General features: G+C 41.5%; 1 protein-coding gene across 1 annotated transcript in view; it reads right to left on the reverse strand.

Moving 5' to 3' along the window:
• The window catches only part of Smyd3 (SET and MYND domain containing 3), a 564386-nt gene that overhangs the window by 468287 nt on the left and 71091 nt on the right, over positions 1–25008 (reverse strand). The window contains exon 2 of the mRNA XM_021197509.2: positions 2505–2568. Within this exon, the coding sequence (XP_021053168.1) occupies positions 2505–2568 (64 nt within the window). The remainder of the gene's footprint in view (positions 1–2504; positions 2569–25008) is intronic.

Genomic DNA, 25008 nt, shown 5'->3' on the forward strand with positions numbered 1-25008 from the left:
GCACATATATAGAGAGGGCCAAGGCTGAAATAGACCATCTTTCCTTGATTGCTCTCCACCTTTAATTTTGGAGACACAGTCCCTTCCTGAGCCTGAAGTTCATGGACTGCAGCTAGGCTGGCTGGCCAATGAGCTTCAGTCTCCACTCCCACAGAGTCTCAGGTCACAGATACATACTTTCATAGCTCATGGTCTGAACTCAGGTGCTCGCTCACACTTGCCGCTCACACTCGCCCGCATTACCCACTGAACCATCTCCTTGGCTCTTGGTTTCAATTTTAAAATGTTTCCATTCTGTGTCTTTTGAAAACAATATAAATCAGGTCGAGGGACCTAAAGACTAAAGATCTTTCTGGGCTTGGAGCAAACCTCACAGTGAAAGTAAGGGGCCAAGAAACAAAGGACAAACACAACTGAGAATAGAAAGGCAGATGTAACCAGAATGTTCCTGCAAGAACAAAATTTACATTTACAAGGCAAATATAAAATCTGGAAATTTTATATACATTCATTTCCTAAAATCCAGAGTGTATCAATTATGAAATACAAAACAATTTACTGTTTTTCTGAGCTGTTTCCTTACTGGTAAGGTGAGCGTGTCACCTGTAGCTAATTTACTCAAGGTTCTTTTTGTCTTGTCTTGTTTTGTTTTTGTCTTTGTTTTTGTTTTTTCGAGACAGGGTTTCTCTGTGTAGCCCTGGCTGACCTGGAACTCACTCTGTAGACCAGGCTGGCCTCGAACTCAGAAATCCACCTGCCTCTGCCCACCAAGTTCTGGGATTAAAGCCACCACTGCCCGGCTTTACTCAAGATTCTTATTAACAGAGCCTATACACAGCAGATGTCTGTAAGATATTAGCTCTCGTCAGTACGGACTCAAAAACAAGGCCCGGCCCTATGTATGTATGTATGTATGTTTGTTTCTTTCTTTCTTTCTTTCTTCCTTTCTAAATAAAAGATTTATTTATTTATTTATGTATATGATTACACCATTGCTCTCTTTAGACACACCACAAGAGGGCATCAGACCCCACTGCAGATGGTTGTGAGCCACCATGTGGCTGCTGGAAATTGAACTAGTGCTCTTAACCGCTGAGCCATCTCTCCTGGCCCTGTGTTTCCTATGAAATTACTTAACTAGAAAGTAGCAGAAGTAATGTGGGAACTTGGATGCTCTGACATTATCCAACAATGGATTTTTCCCATTAAAATCAGTTTATTTGCATCCTGAAGAAACTAATTTCAAAGGAGAAAATGAGATAGCATAATAATAATAATAATAATAATAAATAAATTGAAAAAAATAAAGACCTGAAAAAAATGGTCCAGACTGAAAAAAACGAGAACTCCAAGTGAGTGCTTGTGCACAGGACACACAAGTGAGCACACACACATCCCACATGAGTGTCTGTGCACATAAATACACAAGAGAGCACACGCATATTCCAAAATAAGAATGAGCATGGGACCACACAGACATCCAAGTTTCAATTAGACTTTTTAATGATACAATTCATTAGAGCATAATTATACTTCTTATTAAATGATTAATCAAGATTTGAAGAAAAGGTCATGTTGAATGTTAATTATACATCCTTAAAAGAATTCCAAAGATATTAACAACCTTATTTATTACAAATTAATTTAATCTTTAGGAAGGCAATTTGGCATTATCTTTAAAAATTCAAAATACATATATGTTTTTGCTAAAAATTATGATTAGAAATTTATCATTAAATTAAATTTTAGAAGTACATGAAATTATAAAAATAATGTCAGGTACCTTATTAATAATATCTATTTTGGGGGAAAATCTAAACACTCATTAATAAGGAAATTATGGTTATGGTAAATATCATATATATTCAGTGATATAAAATAATCTCTAAATATGAAAAAGGAAATGAAGGCATAGAAGAACCTGTAGCAAAACAACCTATATCTGTTTTTATAAACATATATGATCTCAGATATGCCTGCACAGAAACCTTAACAATGAAGGGTGCAATGGTTTCAAACTGAAATGTACCACTACTTGTGTGGCTATTAAAGTAAAGGCTTGGTTCCCAGGCGGTGCTACTGGTAGGCGCCTGGATTATGAAGGTGCTGATGTCATCAGTGAACTAATCCATTGGAGTCATAGCTAAAGGGGCAATAGGAGGTTGTGTTGTGGTAGAAATGGTCAATGAGTGCCTAGCTTTGATTAATGTGCAGCTAGTGCTCTCTCTCTCTCTCTCTCTCTCTCTCTCTCTCTCTCTCTCTCTCTCTCTCTCTGCCTCTCTTTCCTTCTTCCTTCCCCTCCTTCCTTGACAAAGCCTATTCAAACTGTACAAATATTGAATTTAAAACTAAAGGAAAAATAACAAGTTAAAAAAGGAATCACTGTTTTGGTTTTGTCTTTAAAAGAGATGAAAGGAAAGAAGAAACAGGCCCATGGGTGTCATGGAGAAGAAATGCAGAGGTGGAGGGTTTCAAGCTTTCCATGAACAGTTCAATAGTCTTACCTGACACTTGGCACTGCAGTATTTGGCAATTCGGCATTGAGAACACCGCATCAGCTTTTCCTTCCTGCAAAGAACAAGTAGTTCTATGTTAGAAAATAAGTAAGAAACATACGGCTGCAGACAGAAAGCCCACGTCAGCACGTTGATGCCGACAGTTCTGCTCACATCAGGTCGCATCCGTGAAGACTTAGATTTCTTTAGGAGCTGGAATGGTGCTTGCTGCTCAAGCATGAGGACCTGAGTTTGGCATCTCAGCACCCACATAGAAGCTGGATGTAGCTGTGTATGTATACATCCCCACTGCTAGCAAGACAGGAAGCATGTGGACCCACTGCGTGCCGGCCAGGGTGAGCCCAGCCAAAGCAGTGACATGCAAGAGCAGTGAGAAAGCCTGTATGTAAATAAGGTAGAGAGCAATAAAGGAAGACACATAAAGGTGGTCTCTGGCTTCTAGGTACAAGCTCAGGTAAACAGGCACTGTACACACACACACACACACACACACACAAAAACACAAACACACATACACACAGAGTCAAGATTTGGATTTTTAAGTGGCTGAACATCTTCCAGGTGATGCTCTTTGGTTAGGCTGGGGTATACCATTGTAAGGCAGCTATTTCCTCAGTTTGATGATGAATAGCTTTATTGTGAAGCCAAGCAGCTATGACGATGTGCACAAAATCCCCCGAGAGACGCAGGGAGAGGACAACATGAGACCCAGGAGACCCTGTCAGACTCATCCACTCCCCAGAATGCTACTCACCACTATGTAAGTAAATGGCTGGATAAGGTAGGACTTCTCTGTGCTATTAGCTGGCCACAGGGCACGTGTGAATAACCTGACATCATAGCTGTCAGTTAGCCAGGTTCCTATAAGTCAATAAACTCACTGGCTCAGCAAGCTGAGTTTGGGTGCAATCCTTTCTTTGGTTGGTCAGCACCCTCTCTATCTAGGACAAACAGTTCCATCTCCCAAAGAAAAGTCAGACAACAAAGATGTTCAGCATGAATTTATCATTTTAACCTGCTATTTTCAAGTATAGAGTTCAGTGGCATTAGGAACAGTCACATCTGGGGTGGTCAGACAAAGCTCAGTGCCCACTATGTCTGAAGTCTGATATTCAATCCCTGGTAACAACAACAAAATCAGCAGACTATTCATATGCTGTATCACCAACATCGCCTCTAATCTTCTTTTTAAGCTAAATTTAATATTTAACTGTATTCTTATCTAGACATCCAGCCTCTTTTCACGGGAACATTACTGTCACCATAGGGAATCCAAAGTCAAATGCATCACCTGACAGGCATTGGGATTCTCTTATCTGAAGTGTATGGGACAAGACGGGTATTTAGAATTTTGGACTGTTCTTCTGATACTAAAGTATTTTAACTGAGATGTTGAGATGTTTTAGAAATGGCAACCAATTCTGAACATCATCAGCTTCATTTCCATTCCATGCACACTTTGTGCATCTAGCCTGAAGCAACTGCATTTTTAGCACGCTCGTGATTGACCTGATATATAAGGTCAGCGTTGGATCTTCTACCATCATGTGGACGCCCAAAATGTTTCAGGTTTTAAAGTGCTTAAGATTTCAATCATCTGGTTGTGGATCTTCAAACTGTATTCTGTACACTTTAAATATTTAAAAAAAAAAAAAAAAAGGTTATGAGTCATCTCCCCAGACTCCGAAGTCATACATCCTAGGTCCTAGCTTATCCAACTTAATAACATAGTCCTGCTGACAAATGATTTAGAAACGCCACTAAACCCTACTTCAGACAGGCAGGATTAAGACTGAAAAGCATCAGAGATGTTTTTCCCAAGTTACCTGAGCAACAAAACCAGACATTTAAAAGGCTGAATCATAAAATCAAAATAAGCCCCGTAACATTAACCAACAGAGAAGACAGTAGATTGATGGACAGTCAGGGCAGGCCAAAGCACCAACTTCCACAACAGCCAGAGCTACATGTGAAACTGTCTTTAAAAAGTAGATACTAGAGTATAAATCACCAGGGGAGCATGAAGCGACTGTCATGTGTCAGGTGACTCTGCAAGGGTGAGGACAGCCTTGTTGGAAATGAGAACATGATCATCTGCTACCTTCTGACTGGAGGAACTACATGTCAGGCATGAAGTATGGAAGAGGGTTCAAGCCTACGAAGGGAAGGGAAACACCTCCTGCAGCCAGCTGTGAAGGAGAGCTGCCAATCTCCACAGCAGGCACAGACCAGTTCAACCAACCTGGCCTTAAAGGTTTGCATCACGTTCTACTGTCAGTTATAAATAAAACTGGATAAAAACTCAACCCACTCGTGCTTCAAAGAAAAAGACACGCAATGTGGAATGAGACGGCCACATCAGACAAACTATTAAAAACAAAAACAAAACATATAATCATATCAATGTCAGGAAAGGGTTAAATGTGTCCTAAGAATAAAGGACGTCAAAGGGGAATGATAAAAGACCCTAGTCACCAGCTGCTGTAACCAACACACAATTAAGTTAATATATGTAAGGACCTTAAAACAGTGTCTGGAATCCAGGAAGCACCATGCAAGAGGTAGCTATTACTATTAAAACAGAGGGTCAAGCCAGGCATGGTTGCACACACCGTGAATGCCACCTTGAATACTAACGGATCTCTGAGTTCAAGACCGGCCTAGTTACAAAGTGAATTCCAGGACAGCCAAGGCTACCCACCCTATCTTGAAACACATACGCACATACGCGCGCGCGCGCGCACACACACACACACACACACACACACACACACGGACAGAGAGACTGTCTTCTGGAAATTCACTGACCAAGCAAATAAGGACAAAGTACCTGCATGATATGGCTGTGTCATCACAAATCGTTTTCAGGCATCCACTGGCCACTCTTTCTGTTTGTTTGTTTGTTTGATGTATATGAGTGCTCTGTCTACATGTACACCTGCATACCAGAAGAGGGCATCAGATCTCATTATGGATGGTTGTGAGCCATCATGTGGTTGCTGGGAATTGAAGTCAGGACCTCTGGAAGAGCAGTCAACCACTGATGCATCTCTCCAGTGCCCTCCTCCCTTTTCGTATCGATCTATCTATCTATCTATCTATCTATCTATCTATCTATCTATCTATCTATCTATCTACCTACCTACCTATCTACTTACTGGCTACTCTTTAAGAGTACCCATGAGAATAAGTAATACCAGACATTTTCTCTAACAATGGAGGAACTAGAAATGTATTTTTTAAAAACCCAATACAATTTCTTCAGGGTGGAGCAATAGCCTGAAGAACAGAAGAGTCACAATGGAGAAAAGAAGAGATATTTTAAGTTAATAAGTAAGGAAATGCCTAAACTTGTACTAAAAATAACACAGAAAATGTTAACTTTAAATACTCATGTAAAATGGAAAACCTGAAACTGAGGTAAACTTGTAAACCAAGAACTTAAATGAGAGGCAGACAGTGACGCACATCTGTAATCCAAGCACTCAGAAGGCAGAGGCAGGAGGATTACTTCTGAGATACTATCTCAAAAACAAACAAATAACAACAATAGCAAGCACACAAATGTTATAGTAATAGAAAACCAAGGAAGTCAAAGAGTCAAAACTACAATTGTAAGACTAATGTTTTAAATGCAATAGTATATAACACTACAACAAACTGCATCAATGACATGTGAAGGTTTGTACATGTTCAGTCTAGGGAATGGCACTATTAGGAGGTGTGACCCTATTGGACTAGGTGTGTCACTGTGGGTGTGGGCTTTAAGACCCTCATCCTAGCTGCCTGGAAGTCAGAACTCTGCTAGTAGCCTTCAAATGAAAATGTAGAACTCTCTGCTCCTCCTGTGTCATGCCTGTCTGGATGCTGCCACACCCGCACCTTAACGATAATGCACTGAACCTCTGAACCTCTGAACCTGTAAGCCAGCCCCAATTAAACGTTGTCCTTATAAGACTTGCTTGCCTTGGTCATGGTGTCTGTTCACAACAGTAAAACCCTAAGACATGACACAAGAATGAAAATACTACCCAAGATTCCATCATGATGTCAAAGCAACGCTGGGGAACAACAGCTAGAGGAACCTGTCTCTCCAGGCTTGCCCACCCACTCTCACTAGCCGCCAACATCTAAGACAAACTCAAGACACAAGTCAATAGAAACAATCACCAATGGCTCTGAGATCTGACTTCCGTCAACAGCATCGTAAGAGGAAATAAGAGTAAAAAGCTGTCCTTCCAACATAAGCAAAAGTAAGCCAAATCTTTGAAAAGTTAATTAGTGTAGAGCATGGTGAGCTAGTACGAGAACATCTGGCGAACATCGGTGAGAGGATTGGAGGACCACAAGACTGCTGGCACCCGACTCACCTCCTCAGACTCAGCCCCTTATACTCTCTTTTCTTTGTCTCCTTCAGAGGTTACTTCTGGTGACTGGAACTAAAGCTCCCCGACTTCACAGAGTACTTGTGTTCACTTCTAAGAAATAGTGACTGTGACTGAGATATCTAAGAACACTGGCGGTGAGCAGCGGCCAGCACCACACCTGCTCCCCATCTCCCTTCCATGGCTCACAACAAGCAGCTTCAGCACTGTGGCTCGCTAAACAAGAAGAGCCAGCTAACTGGAGAATTTAACCCCTGTTTGCTTTTGCCAGAAGTCCCATGTATGACGCTTATTTAGATAATCACAATCTTTATAAGCAAGTAAGTGGATTTTAATCCTCGGGTTTCCAAAGCAGCATTTACTGATCTAAGAGAAAAGTTAAGGCCCTGTTTGGACCAGCCATGGATCCCATGCAGAACTTTACTCTTGGAGCTGGGGGTAAGGACCCCTGCTGAGAAACCCCTAAACAGAAGAAGGGAGGGAGGCCTGCAGGCATTTTAGAAAACATTCTACCTCCGTCTTTTCTTAAAAGCGCATCATTCAATCCAAATGAAAAACAAAGCTGCATTTCTTGAAAGCGGCAATGAAAACACACACACACACACACACACACACACATCAAATCAAAACCAGAACTAACTAGCAATCTTCAGAAGAGAGACTGCTTATTTTAGGCAATTCCTGGTGCTAAAAAGAGAAACAGTGAATGGAAATAAATAAAGGACCGATTTTATCTAAATCAAGAAGCTTTTTCTGAATGTGGCAGAACTCAAGTGAAACATCCCAGAAGTGTGAGGGAGACTCCAGGTGACCCCACATGCCAATAGAGAACCCAAATGGCAGAAGGGGGACAGCAACACAGCACAGCAAAGGGGACCTGGCTTGCAGAAGCTGCCTCCTCGGATGCTCTAGCTCTCGGGCAACCAACAAATGGGGATTAAGTTGGAAGGTGGTGTGGGCTATGCATAGAGAAAGTGTGGTCATCTCAACGGGGCACTGGAGTGATGAATATTTAATTTCCAGATTATAGGAACATCCCTTTGCATTTCTCTCTTAACTGATTGGCTATGCTGAAGACCAGTTCACAGACATTTCCATTTGTACACAATTCTTAGCATATGAGCCAAAACAATAAAACCTAAAAATGGTGATTTTTTTCAAGTTAATGAAAAGAAAAAATCTGTGTAGGAAAAAAAAAAAATGAGTCTGGGTGTATCCAGCTTCCCAGTGATGTGCCTGCTTCAAACTTGGGAGGCTAGTTCTCCACACAATGGTATCACAAATCAGTTATCCTGAAATGTTGATAAACTCTGGTGAGTGCCGACTGAGTCACAACTGAGTGTCACATAACACAAACACTAGTGGTCCAATCCCAATTTAAATAATTCTTTTAATTATTTTTTTTTTTACCAAAATAAGTGAGCTCTTTTAAAAGCCCAACTCTCTCTAATAAACAGCAACAGGTTTTGGTTGTTGCTTGTTTTGATTTGATTTTGTTTTGTTTTGTTTTAAAGAAAAAGCAGACGCTAGAGGGCAGGCTCAGTAGCTAAAAGCAAAGGCTGCTCTTGCACAGGACCCAGGATCAGTCCCTAGCACCATCACAACCATCGTAATGCCAATTCCAAGAGATTCAGCGCCCTCTTCTGGCCTCCAGAATGCCTGTGATACTCGTACATACGTGTAGACACTCACAGGTACACATAAAATAAATATAAGTCATTATTTTTAGAAAAGAAAGAAGCAGAAAGGAAATTCCTGTCACTTATTTACAGAGACTCTGGTGGGTAAGGCACAGAGTGTCAAATCCGAGGGGGCTTCTTAGGCTGGCCCCTGTCCTGAGGGCTGTAGCTCTGGGACATAGTCTATAAGTCCTTCCTCCCAAGGACAGGCTGGGTCATGACTGATTTCTACAACAATGTAAGTTACTAAAAGGTAAGTAAGAAATTAAACTGAGCAAAATTAATTACTGGCTACAAATCAATAACTAAATATGAGTGTCAGGGTGTCCAGTCTCTGGAAATCAAAGGAATTAATGGGCACCCTCAATCTCAACTAGTCAGGCATCTTCCTTTCTGTGGGAGGCAAGGGGAAAGAGTACCTAGGCCACTAAAACAATGAAGCACGTGACCAGGCAGAGGGAAAGAAGCTTGCAGAATACACATAGAAACCAAAGACAGGGCCAGAAAAGTGGATCCTGCTGGTAGGGGTGCCTTTCTGCTCTTCTCTAAGACCTGACTCCGTTTCCAGAACTCACATCAGGTCACTCACAACTGCCTATATCTCCAGCTCCAAGGGAATATCCACACCTTCTTCTGGTTTCCACAGGCATCCACACACATATGGCATACATACCTACACACACACACACACACACACACACACACACACACAAATAAAGAAAAGTTTTTCAAAAATCATGGTGACTCCCAGATTCCCTCTACCCCTGGCTTAATGGAAAACCCATTTTAAATGTCTTATATAGAACAAACTTTATCTATAATGCAATGCATATAATATACTGATTATACAGGACTCTTTTAAATGATTCGCTTTTCTTTTCTTTAATCTTATTTATTTATTTATTTATTTATTTATTTATTTATTTATTTATTTAATGTATACGAGTACATTGTAGCTGTCTCAGATACACCAGAAGAGGGCATCAGATCCCATTACAGATGGTTGTGAGCCACCATGTGGTTGCTGGGAATTGAACTCAGGACCTCTGGAAGAGCAGTTAGTGCTCTTAACCCCTGAACCATCTCTCCAGCCCCTAAATGATTTTCTTGCTTCTCTAGAAATGTCCTCTGTGGCTGGCCCATCATGGAAGACACCTGGCATAACTACCACTGAGCCTCCAGGTCCAGCACTGACTAGAGCAACACATAAAGTCAGTAGTCTTCCCTTCTCTGAGGTACACCCACCCCTGAGCAACACAGTCTGGTAGACTCAGAAACAGCTCTGCAGTGAGCATGGGTCCTTGCATTACCCCTCCATACACACATACACACACCCCTCAGGTTTAAGACTAACACCCAGTGGCCTGTAGTAAGCTGAATAAAATATCAAAACCCAAGACTCAGTGTGTGGTTGGTTGGCCCAGCAGACCTTGGGAAAGAAATCTGAGGTGAGAAACACGAGAACTGGGTAAAACTTCCATTACTCTAAATTGCCAGGGGAAAAGCCCTGACTTGGGCAGACTGACTCATCACCACACACCTTCACACCAGTTGTAAGAAGGAGTCTCCGGGGAGAATTCCTAGGAAAATGCTGCTCAAGCTAGTGAGGTCTAGAATGGTCCCCGGGGGCAAAGGCACGTAAGGGGTACTGAATGCTACAGTGAGCACCTCTCGAGGATAAATCCCATGGGGGGTGGGGGGACAGGAGCCTTTTTGTTTTTTAACATGGAGAAAGCCAAACATAACTAGGTAAGTAAAGTCCATATTATTTTCATAGAAATAATGTATCTTTACAAAATTTCCAAGCTTATATCACTGAAATCTAAGCATTGGGATTCATTAAAAATGGTAATGCCATGTGGCCAAGGGCTTGGTTGTTTCTTCATGGAAATTCTATACTCCCCCCAAAAATAGATTATCTCAATTAAAATCTTGCTATTCTTCCAGAGTAGGGAAATTACTGTAACTCTAACTAAAGGAAAAGATGCTTGAAAATGCTAGACATAAGATCTCCCTTTAGCTTGAATATTCAAAACAATTTAGAGATGGGATCTTCCATTTTTTTTTTGTTGTTGCCAAATAGTAATTATGCTGGTTTGAGCCCAAAGGCCTTTTTCAAAATTAAAGAGATTCACTTGTCCATCCATATAACTAACAAATGATTTTTAATACAAAGCAACAGATGTGGTCAAAATAATATAACTCCATGAGAAAAGGAAAATAGAACTGATTTAGGTTTGTTCTCCCCTGTTCCCTATCGCTTTATTTCACAATTCTAGCATATAAAGCAGAAAATAAGAAACCATAATGACTAATATTTCAGGGAAATTGAATCGCCTATTCACTGGCACCAAACCCTCCTAGAAGGAAAACAAGTCATTTAAATCCTTACTAACTCTCAAACAAAGGCACAGCAAATATCTGGGTCATGTTAGTCAGGGAGGCGGCTATCCACGGGGGAGCTTCCCTCTTCGTGTCCTCAGATCCCTAAATCAAAACCATCATCTTTGTGGCAAACATGCTAACAAGAGGGACACAAACTCCAGTGCTCCGCTACGGACCACAGTGAAAGCATGCAAAGGTGATCCCTTCCACAATCTGAGTTCACATTCTGAAGCATAAGCCCACTCACTACTGACAGAGAAAGCTCACAAAGGGGCTCAGCTCAACTTCCTTCCAAGCAAAGCGGGTGTGAGCGACTCTGCAGACCATGCGACGTGATCTACAAAAGTGAATGCAAGATGGTGAACACAAAACAGACTCTCTGCCATGAGAGAAAAAGAGAATCAGTTGCGTGTATCTTCAAAGTACTCGTAATTTCATGTAAGTCTATGTCACGTAAGATAATTTCATCTAAGTAGATAGATATGCCACATCAGAAAGGAAACGGGGAAGATGTTTGTACATGCCTCTCCCAGGGCAGCTGAGAGCAAAATCTACACACGTCTAGTGATGTCCACTCATTCAGTCAAACGGATGATTTACAAGTATCACTTTAAAATTCGCATGGACCAACAAGCAAGTGACCCTAGTTTTGAATGTTGCCTGGCAGCCTGCGCCTCACCACTCAATGGACATTCACCGAAGCTTCTACCAATTCGGTGCAATGGCTGATTTAACTGTCTGATCAAGATCTAACTTGTAAGCAGTAAAAATGTTTTATGCACACTTCCTTTACTGAAGTTAAAGCCAGGGGAGACTATTAAATCTCCGATGATATTAAAAGGCAATTATGACTTGTACCTTCTGTTTGCTTTGTGCAAGGTATATCTGTAACAAGTTTAGGAGCAAATTAACATTTTTTCCGAGACCACAGATTTAAACTTTCCCCATTATATGAACAATCAACGGCTACAAGGTTTTACAAGTTGTAGGTCACTTTGATAGCTAGTAATTGAAACTTAGTGACGCTCTCTATACTGAATTTCTGGCAAAAATGTAGATACAGACAGATAAGACAGATACACAAATACATACACAAATATACACATACATACACATACACACACACACACACACACACACAAGCTGGAGCCAAAATACCACAAGAATTTTTTTTTCAGTAATCTGTTTTCAGCCGACTCTTGAAATACAACTTTGATATCCTAAAGCTATTTGATTTTTTCTAAATCTTAAAATCTAAACTTCTGGCTCTGCCCAAAGGTTCAAATCAAGTTCCATTTAAGTAGTAAGTATTGCTAATAACAGACACCACACTAACACCTAAACTAACCACTAGAGGTACCACAGGTAAAATTCCAGTGAGCTTTAAATAATACACCAATGATGTTTTACACTCTAGAACGCCAAGTTCTACATATTCAACTTTTTATTATTTTTTAAAGATTGTTTTTCTTTTCTTTCCTAAGAACTCAGTCCTTCACACCACCTATGTGAAGGTTGTAAGACTAAAACCTCATACAGCAGTATGCCCTATCACCCCTTTGATTTCTGCCTTGAGGTCAGATTGAGGGCAAACCAGCCATGATAGCACTGACTTCAATCCCATCACTCAGAAGGCAGAGGAGGGAGGACCTCTGTGTGTTAGAGGCCAATCTACAAAGCAAGTTCTAGGTCAGCCAGGACTACACAGTGAGACCTCGTCTCATAAAAAAATTAATATTAAAAAAAATCAATATAAAGTTACTAAAACCTGTTTTTATAATTTACATATAAATAATTATACTACATATTTATAGACACAAATACGATTAAATTATTTAAAAATCCATTCCATCTAACCCTTGAATAAATACTGCCTCATAAATATACTATATGGTTCAGATACATATATACATACAATTAAAATTTTAGTGTTAATTTAAATCACAATTTATTTTACCTTTCCATGTTGACAGAATGGGTTCTATAACCTACATAATGGCCACTAGGTTAATTACAATGTTCTTACAAGTTAAACTATTAACACTTACTTGCCCTGCACACATAATACAACAGTTTCCAAAACATTGTGGCCTTCATCCAGATTTAAAGGAAATCACAGATCTTTTATGTCAATTATATCTGATAGTTCATTAATTAAAAATTAATAAGTTTTAAAAGTACTTATTAATCTGTTTTTTAAAATTATACCCCCTACATCCTACTCATTGGCATGCATGTTTTCATGGGAAAAACAAAAAAACAAAACAAAACAAAAACATAGCTGGGGCTGGTGAAATGGCTCAGCAGGTAAGAGCACCCGACTGCTCTTCCAAAGGTCCTGAGTTCAAATCCAGGCAACCACATGGTGGCTCACGACCATCGGTAATGAGATCTGACTCCCTCTTCTGGAGTGTCTGAAGACAGCTACAGTGTACTTATATATAATAAATAAATAAATAAAGCTTAAAAAAAAAAAAAAATAGCTGTATTTCCCCAAAACAAAAGAGTTAGTGGTGAGAGTGGCGCCATCTTTCCTTCCAGTCAGTCTCTCTGCTGTCCAGCTTCACAGAAGGCTGAGTTCTGAGAACATCCTCCAACACTCCTGTCCGTCCGTCAACAATGGTTCTCCAAAGTGACTGCAGCTGTTACACTCCCACGGCAGTGTAAAAGTCGCTGTGAATCTGGATCCTACCAACCCCTGATCCCGCCAGTGGGCCCTGCCAGGCAGAGGATGTGTTGCTGGGCTCCCTCCTGGTTGGATGAGAACATCTTCACACGCCCATTCCCGTTAAGGTCTCTCTGAGGTGAGCTACCTGCTCACACCACTCACCTGTACTCACTGAGTTTTCTCATGGTGCATCATTTTTTGTTGGGCATAATGTGTTATCAATTAATTTCTCTAAGACTGTGTTTTTTTCATCAACAAAGTTCTAAGAGAATTTAATGTAGTAGATAAATCATCAAAACTACAGCAACATGAGCCTGGGACTGGACTGTAGTTTAGCTACATAACTAACAGTGAGCAGGCTGACCTCACTGAACTAAAATAAGAGCAAATAACAGAACAGGTTGTCCACGCCTTATCAAATCATCTAAAACCTGAAATGCTCTGAAGTCACGGTCTGTTTAACTGCCAACCTCTTAGGGAGGTGACATTCCTATCTAAATAGATTTTTTTTTTTTTACAACTTTTATATACTTTCCTCTCAGAGAGAAGAGTCAATGCATTCATGATTTTATGCACAGCTGGGAAAACTACTCAACAAAAGCAACTTAATGAAATTGCTTTATGAAGGAAGGGTTGTCTGGGTTTATGTTTCAAGGGTATAATCCCTTACGGCAGGAAGCCATGGTGGTAAGGCAGCTGGTCTCAGTGTCTGCTCTCAGAAAGTACAGAGATGAATGCGGTAACCAGCTCTCTTCCTTTTTATTCTGTCCAGGCATCCAGCCAGCAGGATGGTCTCACTCATATTTAGGGTACATTTTCACACCCCAATTAATCTAATCTAGACATTCCTTGCGGACATGCCCGATGGTTTGCATCCATGGTGCTTCTCAATCTTGTCAAGCTGGTGAATCAATACCAATCACTCGCAAAGACAAGAAAGGGCAAAGACAAGAGAGAAGCAGGTATTTTTTTTTATTTTTCTACCTAGATGACAAAAGAGAATAAGAAAATTTTAACACACCAATGTTCTCTTCTTCCTACACGCCAGGCGGCTATGAAACACCTTCCAGTAGAAAAAAGACAACCGCTTTCTACAGGTAAGCTCACCCACTTCACCACACAGGCATCGCCTAGGTCGTTGCTCCTTTATAATAATCATGGAAGATGGGACTCTGTAACTGATCAACCTTGACGAAACTAAAAGAATCCCAATAGCAGTGAATTAAAACATCTATTTTCCCCAAGAGAAAATCAGAGAAACAATTTTTAAAATGTCATTATTTGAATGCTTTCTCAAAAATCACGTGATATTTTAAATGACAAATTTTAATTGTCTCTTCAAAATCTTCTTTGAATGTCGCATCCTTCCCTTTGTTGCGGCTCTTCCTTGGCTGGTCCGGTCAGATCACTGTGGAACTTTTTGTGAGTTACAGAAGGTCCTGGGGCTCGAACTCTGGTCAGACTAGCATGGCAAACACGGCTCCCTGCTGGAGCCTTTATTTATTTACTTTATTTACTTTGCTATTTTCTTAATAACTTGTTCCTTCTCCAAACTTCAAAATGGTTTTTACAGCCACATTTTTTTCCCTCAATGGAGCAATTTTGAAATCAAAATGACAAGTAAACACAGAAGATGCTTTTTAAATGTATTTTACAGTGAATTTTTCAACGTGCATCTGTCTCTCCCAAAAGACAGCTGCCATAAAGTCTGGTGTCCCAGAATATTTAAACTTACAGTATAAACGGCAAGTATAAAGTAAGTCACAGTGAACTGCTCTCTGACTATGTGGCTCGTGTCCCTGGTCTCACTCTCTGGCAAAGCATGGCCCCTTCCGTGTCTTCTTTTTTTAAATCTTCTCAGTACCTGATATCTAGCCAAGCAACTCGTAGGTGACCTAAAAACAGTCAGCGAATGGATAAAAGATTCAGAGAGTTCAGCCCAATGAAAATCGAATGAGAACATAGAGCATTATAAAGAGAAAGGACGCCATCCTCACCACTCAGTATGAAAATGGCTATCACAGAGGAAAAGCCCAAACCCCCTACTATCAGCTAAACAAAACAAGACCATCAAACTATGTTCTGGGTACTCAAAGGGAAAAAGTAATGATTAAAGTAAAAGGTTACATGACGTCATCTCTTCAGGTCAGCCCAGAAGGCCAGCACACACAGCCCAGCTCTTGGCACATAACCTCCATGGATAACCATGTCCCACAAGCATGATGTCATCTGTTCAGGTCAGTCCAGAAGTCCAGCACACACAGCCCAGCTCCTGGCACATAACCTCCATGGATAACCATGTCCCCACTAGCATGATGTCATCTGTTCAGGTCAGTCTAGAAGGGCGGAACACACAGCCCAGCTCTCGGAACGCAACCTCCAGTTACCCCGGTCCCCACACGCATCTCTCCCCTTGCTCCTTCAAACCCGCACACACCCCTACTTCATGAAAGCACCAACATCAAACAGATTGCTCTTACAGCAAAATCTGTTCCCTCTCTAAGCCATGGTCAATTCCTCCCCTCCTCCCTCCCTCTCTCCCTCAACCCTTCCATTTCTGGCTTAGTTGTAAGCCAGTGGTTTTCAACCTTCCTAATGATGCATTTCCTCGTGTTGTGGTGATGCCAACCATAAATAGACTTCATTGTCACTTCATAACTAGTTTGGGTATAGTATAGTCATATAGCTGACATGCAGGATATTAGATATGTGACTCCCAAGGGATTCAAGACCCACAGGTTGAGAAACGCTTGAGCAAGTCAGTTTTTACTGGCAATGAAAATCATCTTCACCAACTTAAATAGTAACAAGACCAAGAAAGCCTCTGCTGTCATACATAGACAGGCCATCCACATTCTAACTCAGAAGACACTTCTATATGTCAGCCCAGTCCAGAAACATCAAGTGCTTTCCCATTCAAGCTAACACTTCAGGATTCCACTCAAAGTAAAAGGACACCCTCAGAGAACTGGAAGCAGGGGAGCAGGTAGAAATTTAAAAGTCATAGAGAGCCGGATGGTGGTAGTACACGCCTTTAATCCCAGCGCTTGGGAGGCAGACACGGCAGATCTCTGAGTTCAATCCCAGCCTAGTCTATAGAGAGCTAGTTCCAGGACAGCCCGGGTCACAGAGAGAAACCCTGTCTTGAAAGACAGGAAATGAAAAAGAGGAAGAGGAAGAGGACATATGGAACACTAAACAGTAATTCTACACTTCCATATTTTCCCAGCAATACAAAACATTTGGTTGCCAAATCAACTTACATTACCTAAACACCACAAACACTTGTAGTCCTCAAAACTACTTGTGTTTATATGAAGTGAAGCTATTAATATTTCTCTGCAGCAGTAACTATATAAAACAAGGCCCAAAACAAACCCAAATCAAGGAATGGCATTTCCGGAAGCTGTAGAGTGTGTATGACTATATAAACAACGGATTCCATACTCATGAACGAGTTTCTTCACTATGGAAGACCCAAATAGAATAAGGAATGGAGATGTGTGAAAACTCTGTTTGCTTTTAACTCTAGCTCCTTCTGCTGTATCGCATTTTGAACTGACGAACATACTGTTTTATTCCACGTGTGAGAAAGCTCTAGGTTCTTAAGGATCTCAAAGTAAAAAGGAGCCAGACCAAGGTTTGGGTTGGATATGTAGATTACTTTTCTTGCTTATACCAAAGGCCTCTGGGTAATCAATCACCTTGGGAATCATCATTAGCTTGCCATCACCCACTACCTACGTCGGAAAGGTGTCAGCCATCCTCCTTCACTTCCAGAAAGAAGGCATCACCTACTACATACCTATCCCCCGATCCCCAGATCCTGGTAGGCAGATTTCCTGACTCTACTTTTCCTGATAGTCCTTAGTCAGCTGCAACCTCTTTTTGGAGATGGCAGTCCTTCTGTTGACACTGAAGATGACTCTGCAGACAGGCAGGGCCCTGACAACACTGTCATAGGTTGAGCTCCTGGTTGCGCAGCATCCCTCTGGATCACTGCATTTATTTAGTGCCATTCAAGGATGTTGGGCCTGTTGGTCAATTCAGGCTTCTCCATGAGGCAAGTAACTCCTGCCTAGGAGACTTTCAGACCCAATCAAGGGAAATGGCCAAGAGCTTCTAGTCTCCATTGCCATGGGGAGAGTCCCCTGAGGGTCTCGCTTTACCCTGAATATTTGCTAAGCATTTGAACAATTTTGTCCACAGCACTGAGGCTGCTGTATAGAGAAGACTCTCCTACTTACCATCCAGCTTGACTACAAAACCTCTTGTAACCTCCACCTATCCTCACAGCCCAGCATTCAATGCCTACATAAATGAGCGCATCACTGTCTGGGTGCCTTTCTGGTACTGTCTAAAGGCTTGCTGGAGGGGGGGGGGGACATTTACTTTGTTAATTCATATTTCTAGATTCTATCACAATAAGGTCTTGGAACAAGTAAACAAGCAATTGAACATATGGAGCAAAGACAGGATTGGTAGAACTAGGAACTGAAGTTTAGTTTTCAAATTCTCAATGGAGAATTTAGGAGCAGTAGGAAGCATTGGCCACATGAAGAAACTGCTATAATAACCACAGCCAAGAGTAAGGATCCTCTCTATGGCAGCCAATGCTCTGAGCATCTCACGTATATTACCTCTCTAAATCCTTACAATAACTCCACAAGGAAAGCACCAGTTTTAGTACCATCCTAAAGATGGTTAAGCAACAACAAAAAGTTCACAGAAATAAAATATATTTTGTGTATATTCTCTAGAAGAATATATACAAAAGGCCAACAGACACGTGGAAGATATTCAGCCTCATAAATCATTAAGAAGATGTCCATCACAAACCTCAAAAGTGTAGTCTTTCAAACATACGAGGAGAGATATTGACAATAACAATCAGCCACGCACACGTGGATCAGAAGGGTCAGAAGACACTGACTGGGGGGGCTGGTGAGATGGCTCAGTGGGTAAGAGCACCCGACTGCTCTTCCGAAGGTCCGGAGTTCAAATCCCAGCAACCACATGGTGGCTCAAAACCATCTGTAACAAGATCTGACGCCCTCTTCTGGAGTGTCTGAAGACAGCTACAGTGTACTTACATATAATAAATAAATAAATCTTTAAAAAAAAAAAAACAAAAACAAAAAAAGAAGACACTGACTGGTTCATACATAGCTGGTAAGAATAGACAATAGAAACAATCTGGCAGTCCCTCACATGGTAAACATGGCGTCATCCTGTGATCTAGCAGATTGGGGATGACAGCTAGCGGGAACAGGTTTCAAGGGACAAACGGGTTCTAAAACTGGAATCAGCAGCACAGCCCGGCAAATTATACAAAGCAAATGAGTGGAACGTAAGGGACGTGAATTAAATCTCGCTGAAATGACTTTTTAATTAAGTTTCAAAAATAAATCACTTGCCCATGATAGGACAGTCACTGTAGAGCAGCACCAGAACAGAGCCCAACCTGAGCTCTAAATTAAAGAGACATCGTGCGTTGCTCTGTCTTCTAAAAGATCTGCATCCAAAGAGATGAACCAAAGTGATGCACTCCAACAACCATTTCTATTTATGAATCTTCAATAGATTAGAAGCGTGAAGGGAAAAAAAAACATGATGTAAAAATGACCTACTTTAATTCTGAGTCACTTTCTGTACTTTGCTGGCATCCTGCAATAAAACTAAAAATCAGCCAGTGTCAACTGCTGGAGCGGCCTCTCCACCTGGAAAATCCAAAGAGTTAAGCTCCTCCTACCCACATATCACTGTAACAGCTATTCTTACTCCCTGTTCTTCGGGGTCAGGACTGTACTAGCAGACTTAAGAATTTATGTTTCTCATTGCTTCTATCATTTACCTAAATTCTTAGAAAATATGATACTACCTCCCACAACACAGGTGTGTGACATGTAGAATTAGTGAAGCCAAGTGTCTCCAACACTTCTGAATCTAAGGAACTTGAAAAGACACTCACGGCAACTGTCCTCCATCACAAGAAATTTAACTCCACTGCATACAAACCTGACCGTGCGGCAAGACCCTGACATTGGAATGTCAGGTCAAAGGTCTCGCAGCAGAGCCCACAACACCTAAAGAACTGATGTTCTCCAGAACCCAAGCCTTCGTCACCTCTGCCAGTCTGTAGAACCTTGCTTTGGGTTTCACGGGATCCCAGGCTCCTCACAGAGGTCATAATATCCCAAAGGTGGGAATCAAGCAGGGTTCGGAAGTCTTATTTCTATAAGGAAACTGAACAACACACACAGTAACAATGAATGCATGAATTTGTTATGCTGTACTATGCGAGACGGGTAATTTGGTCACTTGTCAGAGAGATCCATCTTGGCCAGTCAGGCTTAAAGCCAGGAGAGGGGTTCTAACTCCATTTCCAAACACATGACAGCCTTTCCACAACTACTCCACACAACCAATCAAGAAATAGCAGCACAGATCTAAAACCATAACTCTTTAGAATAAGGCAGGCTCTAAGTGTTTTAATATGTAAGTCCAAGTACAGAGATATGTCATCTTGCTCTGTCCCCGGAATGTTATGACACACCAGTAGCAGAGACCGCAATGCCAATATCACTCATGCAGTACTATGGGGAAATATTTTATTTTTCTATTTCCCTTCAACCGGAGACAAATGGATGCTTTTCAGAGTCATTTGAATTGCTGCCCTAAGGGGCTCTCTAAAAGTAAAAAGGACCAAATCAGTGACTGTCAGCTGCCTCTGAAAAGTTGCCTATCTTCACTAATGGATTATAAGCATCACTACCACAGGGGGATGGGTGCTGAGGGCATGAGGAAGACTCCAACCACCACCTCTGTGTTTGGCCATCACCTGAAGAATAAGACCATCCGGACACTGGTGTCAGCACCATGAGCGCATAGAGGACTTATAAAACCTGATTTAAGGGTCTAGGGAGAGGGCTAAGTCGGTAAAATACCTGCTGCGGAAGTATCAGGGCCTGAATTCGGATGCCCAGAAATGGTGTTTAAAAAAAGTGCTCAGGAGGAGGGTATAGGAGACTTTGGGGATAACATTTGAAATGTAAATAAAGAAAATATCTAATAAAAAAAAGTGCTCATCTATAACCCCAAAGGTAGAGAGGAAGAAACAGATCCCTGGCGCACACTGCCCGCTAGACCAGACTAACCAAATAATGAAGTTCAGGCTCTGTAAGATAGAAAGTGATGGAGTAAAGATGTCTAACATCAAGCTCAGGCATCTACACACAAGCAGATGTATACACAGCACACACACACACACACACACACACACACACACACACGGTTTAAGCCAGCAAGGTGAGTATGGTGACTGGCAGTCTTCCTTTCTTTATTGTCAACTTGAATGGATTTCATCACGATGGAAATACATCTGGAAATACCTATAAGGGTGTTTCCAGAAAGGTTTAAGTGAAGGCCAGGAGGGCAGGCTGAGCAGAAGCAGTGCTATGAATAAAAAGACAAAGGTGTGACACTGACCACCACCATTCATCTCTTCTGTGCCCTGATGCTGGACACAACACAATTTCTGGCACCATGTCTTCCCTACCAAGAAGGCCTTTACCCTCAAACCTGAGCCAAAATAAGCCACGAAAAAAAGATTCAAGATGTGAAAGACACACGTCTACCCATATAAGGACTTTTTTTATGCTACCAGGCTACAAACTGAATGGTATCACTTATGAATTCATAAGGACATGTCACCCTGGAGACTTTATTATAGAAATTATGCATAAGGCTCTTTCATGGTCCCTAAGTGTGATACAGAAACATCAACTTGACAATTACTTGTATAAACAAACATAAAACTCAAGCATAGAAATTAGCAGTGCTCATCGATAAATTAGCAGACTGCCATTAAGAATTCATTATGCTCACGTTGCATTCTCACAAGTACTCACAAGTCTGACCTCAAGTAGTCATGAAGGCTAGGGCTATGCTCATGTTTCTCTGAAGCTCGGCTCTCGCTCTCTCTCTCTCTCTCTCTCTCTCTCTCTCTCTCTCCACCCCCTTAGGACAGACAAACAAACAAACAAAAAAGATCCGGAGCTGCAGAGATGGCTCAGTGGTTAAGAGCACCGACTGTTCTTCCAGAGGTCCTGAGCTCAATTCCCAAAAACCACATGGTGGCTCACAACCATCTGTAATGGGATCCGATGCATAGCTACAGTGTACTAATATAAATTAAATAAATCTGCAGGGCGTAGTGGCACACGCCTTTAATCCCAGCACTCGGGAGACAGAAGCAGGCAGATTTCTGAGTTCGAGGTCAGCCTGGTCTACAAAGTGAGTTCCAGGACAGCCAAGGCAATACAGAGAAACCCTGTCTCGAAAAACCTAAATAAATAAGTAAATAAATAAATAAACAAACAAACAAACAAATAAATCTTTTTTAAAATCCTAAACATCCATAAAAATGAAAAGAAAAACAAGAAAAGATCAAATGCTACATATTTCAGATCCATAATCCTTCAAAACATTTAATTGTAAGATGACTTAATCTTACAAGTCACTAGTGTGGTCATTCATTCATTTCTTCCTCTAGCAATTGTTTATCAAGTCTGACTCCCTGACAGACAGCTAGAAATAAGCACAGAACAAACAGGCATAGAGCCTGCCTTCCCATAAAGCTTAGTCTAGCAGAAGAATAAGTTTATGTGTGTGTTGGGTTGTTTGTTGTTGTTGTTGTTGTTGTTGTTGTTGTTGTTGTTTAACACTAATAATCCAGGCAACTATGCCCATATCGTTTGCACTGAAACATTTTCCACTTTTTTTTTTTTTTAAAGATAACTTGAGGGGTTAGAAGTATGGCTCAAGACAGCCCACCTGATTGACTGCCCAACATTACAGATAATAAATAATGTGAGGTATTCAAACATAAAGAAATAGTAGCATGGTTGACATTAGTCATTAAAAGTTATGTATGGCTTCTCACACTCAATCCACATCCAAAAGAGGAATCCTTGCTTCTTCCAGACTGGTCTATCTGAGATAGAAAAATTGGGCTATTTTGAAAAACAAGAAAGCAGCCATGGTGAAGGATATTAACTGTGCAATAAGAGATCCTGAGTGCCTCAGCATTGTTTCCTTGCCCTGAACAAGACCAGCACATGGTGTCCAGCCAAGTATCCTTTCAGAGGACTAAGGGGAGAAGACTTTATGTGGAAGGAAACTCTTTCTGGCATTCCTGACTTTTTCAGACACCCACAGCTCAAAGGTTTTGAAGTTTATGAATCAAAAGGTAATGGCCACAGGTAATGAATACCAATGTTAACTTTAAAAATGTGTTCAGGGTGGCACGCCGCCACGGCAACGGATGTGGACTTCCATGGACAAATGTGATGGTTTTCAAGGCAAAGCTTTCAGAGAGCTAAAAGCAGAACTGTACAGAGACAAGTCATTCAAACGGGGAACACTAACAGTATTAAACTCCAAAAATTAGGGTATGGTGATTACACAGAGAGGGAAAAACTGCAGTAGCAATGCTTATAAACGCTGATAATTCTACCGAGGCCCCTTTAGGATTATTCGTGGTGTATCAAAATACAGGTGTTTATTCACCCTAATGAGCAAATCCAAGACTAAACTTGTTAATTCTCTACTTTCCTAATTTATTAAGCTCCATAATAAAATGCGAAGCAAAACTGTTGAAACCAGTTAAACTCAGTATGATCTGCTAACATGATTAACACTGCCTTCTTAAAGAAGACCTCTCATCGGAACATGTGCTACCTCTGTGATTTCAGGGCACACATCCCTCTATCCATCACACTAAATGGAAGGGTGAGGGAGGTTAATAGAGACAGAGCGTCTGTAATAGCCCCCTGCATTTCATCCTCCACTCAGTAGACTCCAGTGATCACTGGGCTGTCTGTAGTGCTCTTATGAATCAATGCTGCCCTTCACACCCCAGCCAGAGATGAGGGACTGACCGCTGTGTGAGCGTAAGGCTTCCCTCTGCAGATGCTCTTCGGGCTAATCTGATAATTCAGACTGTGTAAGGCTTCACAAGAGTTGACAAGCAGGCACAATCTTAATTAGAAGCTAAAATGGCACCACTAAATACCTAGACAATGAGCAAGGGCGGGCAACAGCCACTTGCAGCATGCGAGGCCGATTTCTGGTCTCCATTTCTCATGGAGAGACATTTCTCTATTCAGATTCACAATCTTGAGGGCTATATGAGCCCTGACCTAGCAGGAGCAGTAAATCATTTAAAATAATGGAAATGAAATTTTAAATATGAACTTACACCCTATCACAGGTTACACCAGTAACAATCAAAAAATAATTACAGATTGGAAAATACACGCAGTTATCCCGTTAGCTATGCTGACAGTCTTCTTCCCCAGTTCAACATAAAAATTCCCTGGTAGAAACAAGGTCCAGAGACAGGGCTCGGCAGGTAAAGGTACCTGCCAAGAAGCCTGCCCACCTGACTCCAGTCCCGGGAACCCGCACAGTGGAAAGAGAAGCAGTTCCCACAAGATGTCCTGACTTCCTCATGCACAGCGCACACGAATACACCCCAAATAAATAAAACATACTTTTAAATAAAAATGGTTATATATCCAATTACACATGCCTGGAGTTCAGCAGCTCTGGAGGATTCCTTGAGGCCAAGAGTTCAAGGGCAGCATACAAGGATGCTGTCTCCAATTGCTCAGTGATAGGACGGATTCCCGCTACATTGGGCCTGTCTACTCTGCCTGTGGCTGATGAAGAGTGATCCCATCCCCGTGGGCTTCTCTGTCCTGTCTTGAGTAAAGAAGAATTACGGCTAGCTGAAACACCTCAGATCTACTGCAGATGCCCCAGCCTGGGCCAGAACAGGTCAGAGCAATCTTTGGTGGAGAGCACTGTGATTGGACTCCCTTTGTTGACTGACCTTGAGCTCAAGCTGCCCTTGCATATACTGGCCTATCACTCTAAGGGACAGAGTACCACAGAAGCCCCTTCCCATTTAAGCCTCATCCCTTCTCCTGGTCATGTGATCATGGATGGTCAAAGTCACCCAGGGCACAAACAATCTAAGACATTGGTCGAGACCAATCTAAGGCCCATAGGTCGAGACCCCTTTTGGGTCCAATGACCCTTCACAGGGGAGGGGCTGCGTGTCAGATATCCTGAATATCAGGTATTTATATTACAATTCATAACAGTGGCAAAATTACAGTTCTAACGTAGCAACAAAATAATTGTATGGTTGGAGGTCACCACAAAAATGAAGAACTGCATGAAAGGGTCTCGGCATCAGAAAGGCTGAGAACCGCTGATCTTCTAGTCTTAAGTCTCCATTCTGTTTCTAACCAGCTGAGTGATCTGAAAACCACTCTCTCTCTCTCTCCATATGCCCCTTTATTCAC

The sequence above is a fragment of the Mus pahari genome, chromosome 5 (genome assembly GCF_900095145.1).
Source record: "Mus pahari chromosome 5, PAHARI_EIJ_v1.1, whole genome shotgun sequence".
NCBI classification, from domain to species: domain Eukaryota; kingdom Metazoa; phylum Chordata; class Mammalia; order Rodentia; family Muridae; genus Mus; species Mus pahari.